The sequence below is a fragment of the Cryptomeria japonica genome, chromosome 1, assembly GCF_030272615.1.
Source record: "Cryptomeria japonica chromosome 1, Sugi_1.0, whole genome shotgun sequence".
NCBI classification, from domain to species: Eukaryota; Viridiplantae; Streptophyta; class Pinopsida; order Cupressales; family Cupressaceae; genus Cryptomeria; species Cryptomeria japonica.
In genome coordinates, this window is record NC_081405.1 from 659,593,029 (window position 1) to 659,599,028 (window position 6,000).

At 35.9% G+C, this 6,000-nt stretch overlaps 1 protein-coding gene across 1 annotated transcript; it reads right to left on the bottom strand.

Moving 5' to 3' along the window:
• Window positions 1-3,066: 3,066 nt before the first annotated feature.
• LOC131876127 (probable prolyl 4-hydroxylase 7) lies at window positions 3,067-3,931 on the bottom strand. Its single transcript, XM_059220921.1, has one exon. It carries the CDS (start codon window positions 3,888-3,890, stop codon window positions 3,132-3,134), a length of 759 nt encoding a protein of 252 aa, XP_059076904.1. The 5' UTR covers window positions 3,891-3,931; the 3' UTR covers window positions 3,067-3,131.
• Window positions 3,932-6,000: the final 2,069 nt, after the last annotated feature.

Consider the following 6,000-nt stretch of genomic DNA (forward strand, 5'->3'; position numbering starts at 1 on the left):
TCACGATGCCTTGTGGAACCGACATGGTTCCCCAAGGAGTCGTGACTCCCATGTGGAGTCACGTCGGTGTTTATATGCATATCCCACGATATTAGAGTCTCTAATGAAATAACATAATTAATATTATGAATGATTAGTAACACAAGGTTGTTACTAATCATTCATAGCATTGATTATGATATTAATCATAAGACAAATTGATAGATTATCATACACAGATAAATGTACATCTATATGTGATTAGAATAAGCCGAATAGATTTACGGATAGCTACAAAATAAATTTCTAAGGTCGTAAGGCCAATTAGTCATTTGATTTATCCGATTGATGCTATCTATTTTAACATGATCTCAACATGGTCACATGGTTTCCATTCCCTTTATGCCAATATTATACCCACATGAATGTTTGGTCTAGCTCCTATAAACTTCTCAATAAGAGAATTAACTGACTCGGAGGATGAGCCTTTAGCAATCAAATTAGAAACCTTAAGATGAATTCCCTTGTCATCCATATCTATTTCTGATAGAAAGATAAATAAAATTTATGGTTTTCAAATTATCTTTGCTCAAATACACCTAGGATCTCTAACAAACCACATTTCTTGAAGTCTAAATCCTCTCCTCAATAGCATGAATATGATACCTCAAATAATTATCTTCCTAAACACTTCTACCAAGAATAAATATTTGAGAGCCTTTATCTCTAATGTTTAATTATCTCTATGGTAGGAAGAATGAACAAGGGTCTCTATAAAACAACCTCGAGTAGAAGGCATCCTAGAAACCCCCCAAATCAATTTCCTTCTTAACCACTAAACCTAAAATATCAATGATGCATCCACTAATACGAATAGAGGGTCTAGAAGACTCACATATTTCTTCAAATGAAATGTCTAGTGAATAAGCCCTAGAAGGGTCTTTAGAAGATCAACAAGGTCAACAAGTGTAAGGCTATCCTTTCAAGAAATATATCTTGAGGAGAGGAGAAAACTTAACTATAAACCCTTGATCATACCAACATCCACATAGGCCTTGTTCCATTCTCAACTACAAAATATGACCTAATGGCACAAGTATTAGTGTTAAGACTCAAATTTGCACCCTACTAAACTACAAGTTTAGTAATTTGGCCTAACATGGGATTCACTTCTGCATGTGGGCAATGCACAAACTTGAAATGAAGCCTCCGGTTCCTAGGCCGGTTCCTATTGGATAAATCGCCTATTTGCTCTTCTAACAACTGAAAACTTGGTAGGAAAAGGGAAGAGAAAAGGAAAAATAAAAATAAACTAAGTAACTAGGTGATTCACCAAACTTTGAGGGAAACTAAAATGATAATGACAGGTCTCTAATTGCAAAAAATTTCTATTTTAGTGGGTAACACTTCTGTTCTATATAGGCCTGCATAAATGTTTCACAGTAAGGTCCTAGACTGAGCAATCAAGGAAAATATATATTCACATAAAAGCTCCATGTTCTTGTGGACACAAACTGCAACCTGCAAACAAAATACACTTCTGCAACTAGGCTCTTGATGAGACAAAATAACAAGGAATAATACAATTCACTGGTTACCTCTATCAATCATGCTATGAACACAAAGATACAGAAAGAAAAGAAGGCTTGAAAAAGAAACTTAATAAAACCTTGCTCCAAAAGATGTTGTCATCATATATTCAGTCTCCAAGATTGAGTTACAGAAAGTATACAAGAAAATATGCTAAGGACAAAATGTTGTCACGAGAGCCTTCTCTGCATAATCAGAACTCCCCCAAATGAAGTGTCTTTAGGCACTAAGTACAAAAAACCCCAACTGATTTGGGTCGGATGCAAGAAAAATGCCTCAAAAAGAGGAGTCTAGAAGACACCAAAGAGGGCTATAAACCTGGAAAAGTCTTCCTTAATAAATAATCAACCCAAAAGAGCACTAGAAACAGCCTCAAAACACTTAACCAAGTAATAAAAGCCCCCCAAAATGGTGGAAAAGTCCAACTTCGACCCTTTACCTAAAAATGCTCCAACCTCCCTAGATTTGCTCCATTTGGTTTCAAACAACCTCATGTTCCTATAAAGACGCTCTTGTCTCCAAAAATATCTCAACTCCTTTTGAATGCTTCCCAAGTGGTTATGAGTGATCCTATATGCTCTCCTTATGTCTCCAAACTGAAAAGACTTCTTTCAATAAAAGCCTTATCTCTCCTGAATTAACTCCTCCTTAAAAACTAAGTCAAAAGACTTAGTCTCCTTCTTGCATATGAGTATACCTTTTACATTTCGAATAATATTTAATTACAATTTATAATTGCATTGTAATTAAATATCTTTTACAAATAAATACCAGCTTTTGAAATAAGAATGAAAACAAAAATATAATAAAAATAAAACATATTTGATATTTTAATAAACATCCATTTATCAAATATGTCTGACTTTTATTATATTTTGAACATTTATTTAATCCCAACGGACTTGAGGAAGAATTATCAAATATGACAAAGGGTTTTATAACCCTAAAAGTATCTCACTCCCATCGCATTTTCCTCATTTTGCAAAATGAAAACAACTTGGAAGGTTCTCGAGGGTTTGGTGCCGCCATGGATGAAGGTTGTTGGACTTTCTGGGTCTTCTCTTTAAATGCAAATTTCGTTTTTCACAGGTACACAAATGACTCCTGATGAATGTTTCTCTGTTAATATACCATTGCTGGAAGTACGAAGAGGGTTTTTTCCTTTTGTTTCTTCGAGATCTCAACTCTGTATAAAGCCCTTTTTTCTTTTTTTTTTTTAAAACATTTTGTGTGTAACTTACAATCATTGCATTTCGTGAGATGATCTGTTTGTATTTCATAGTTTGCATACATATTTAACAGAAAAAATGCACGCTATCTATTTTCACATTTGTGTTGGTCAAGCCAATAATCAAGCCACTGGCCCATGTCATTGTTCCAAAAGATAGCATCAATTGCAAGTTGCCGAGCAATAGAGCTTGAATGAAATCTTTAGCAACTGAATTTTTACCAAGAGCTTTGGCCAAAAAAAAAAAAAAAACTATATTCAATTCCATCTGCAATAAATAAGTATTCAGATCTACAGGTATGATAGAAGTGGTATGCAATGTTGTAAGATTCTTCTAATTACTCATCCATCGTGAACTGAAGTCCCATCCAGTTTCAGCAGTTGTAGCATCTGGGTGAAGACTGAAGAACAGTAGGGCATCCCCTTTGTTGGGCTTCACTGAATAGCCACGCTTGGCACATTCTGACCACGAATCATCTTTTGGCTGGCTCTGCTTTGATTCTGCATTAGGAAAGACAGTCTCTCCCCCCTTCACCACATCAGATAAATACATCAGCACTGTGGCAATTCTGTGACCACCCATGGCTTGATTGAGTTTATCATCAAAATGAGGTTCATATTTCTGGCCATTTTCGTAATGCAAAATCTGCATTGCCTCTCCATTTTCTTTTGGAAGAAATGTCCAAGCTGCAATCCTTTCCTCGATCCTTGCAACAATTTCATCCTGGCCTTTACTCAAGAACATTCCTGAGCTTGTTCGGATTTCACTCATAACACTTTTCCTTGACTCATTGTCTGCAACCATGGATTTCTCCATCTTGTCTCTTGACAATGCAATGAGATGATCACACTCTTCATCTGTAAGGAAATTCTTGTACAAAAAGGCCCTGGGATGCCAAGACAACTGAGTTACTCGAGCTGGATCAAAGCCAGAAGGTGGACCATATTTCAATATGGAAAGTTTAGATGCATCCTTGCTAGTTCTCAATGGTATCCTATACGTTTCACCGAGCCATCCAGGGAGCTCCATTGCAGACTCTGCAAATCGGCTATACATTGCCACAATAATCAATACTCCTGCAAACGGCGTCATGGCCGTTCAAATTTGAATCACGACAACAAAACCCAAGCTTTGTCGTACCCAAAAGATCAGTTGTAGTAACCACCCACTTGCGCTAGTGTAACCAGTTTCGATTGCCCAAAACCCTCAAAATCCCCTTTGTGTTTGAATCATTAGTAAATAATGACTATTTGCCTTCTATTTCCATCAATAAAACCACATGCATAACCAACATTGATTGCAGTTTCTATCTTGTCTCCAGTCAAAACCCAAATTTTGATACCAGCTTGCAGCAAAATATGAATGCACATGGGAACACCATCTTGTAGCTTGTCACCAATTGCTACACACCCAAGTAAAATAAATTGTTCCTCGATTAACTCTGTAACTTGATGTATTCTCTGTTCTCGGTCAGTTAAAGAAGACCTTGCTTCTTGAAACATTGCATTCCATGATTGGTACATACTAAAATCAAGAAACCGGTAAGCAACACAAAGTGTTCTGATGCCTTCTGAAGAAAATTTTCCTAGGTGGTTCCAGGTGGCAACTGCAATTGGGCTCTTGTTGTCTTCCAATCTCTGATAAATGGCAGAGTCAGCACCCTTGCAATATAAAATCAGTTGGCCAGTTGGATGATCACATATAACAGACTGCCGTTTCCTTGAGTTGTTAAACTCCAAGACATTAAGTATTTTATATTCAACATCCTGTACAGAACCTGGTCCTTGAACATGTGATTCACGTACAATGACACTTGTGGTAGTTCTCCATAAAATATAAGACCCAGGGCAGCCAGCAAGAACATAGATCATAGCGGGCAGCCAGATTTCGACCTCATATCCTTTTATCCAAGTTGTCGTCACAGCAATTCAATTCCATGTAAGGAAATGAAGTTCGAGCACGGGCTCGTGACACTCATTTCATTACCAGTTGATTCTGATTTCATTGAAGTTCACTGTTTGAACATGCATTTAAAACTCAAATACTCTGTTTCTTTACCAACTTGCTGCATTGAATTGTTTATCTTCACGATGTGGTATTGACCCTTTTTAAATACTGTAAGGTTTCACATTGAAATAATATGTCCCTTAAAACAGTTTATTCATTAATATCTTCTTTTATGCATATCATGGATAGTAAAGTAAAAGGTTTCATATTTAAAACAAACATGTCCCTTTGATACTTCAGTTGGTTTCTTCATCATTCCACTTGATATTCTGAAATTAGTTACTCTAAAGGGTATGTCGGGCTCATAGCCGAAGGGAGCCTCGGTCAGGGGCACATGCCAATTAGAGTAACTAATTATCTGCACATGAAACAAACACATTAGCATAAACATTTCTTTTTCCTGAAGCAGTGATTTGTCTTTATCTTTCCCGCCCTTTCAAAACAGAAATATGATAGGCTATAATAAATGATATGTTGTAGGATAATCTTTCATTGCTTAGATCGGTTGGATCTAACACCTCTTCTTTTTTGTGCAGGAAAGTAGGAGTTTTTTAAAGTCTGAAGATCGAGAAAACATTCATAAGGGCAACGGGGCAGCCAATAACCAGTCAAAGCAACCCAAGGCAATGACTGGTTATCCTCACACTCATTATTTGATTCTATCCTTTTTTGTTTTGGATATGTAGGAAAGATAGAAATGCTAAGCTCACGGCTTGTGTGAGGTTTTAAGAAACTCAGTGTATATAAATATGCTTCAGATGCATGAACTCAATTTGTAATCTATCATTGTTCAATACAAATGAAAAATACGCCCTTTCTTCTTTTTAAACACTGCAATGTACCTTTTGTAAATGCAATCATTTGATAAATATGCATCCTTTGGCTAAAATTACATGGGTAATGAAATTTTAGATAACAATTAGTTCAGTGAATCCCCATAAAATTTCTCCACTCAAATACTCAAGGTGAGCCTTAACATTCTCCATATAATTTTTTAATTGGAAGCACTATATAAATAATATCAATGATCCTTTGTTCATTTTCCTCATTGACACCCTCTAGGTTAGCTTGATTCAAAGCCCCGCTTTCTATTTCCTATGTCATTTTCTAAGACATATATTCAATGATAATTTCCAAAATTGTTATAAATAAACTCTAATTTATTATTTTAAAAATAATTTCTAATTTACACACA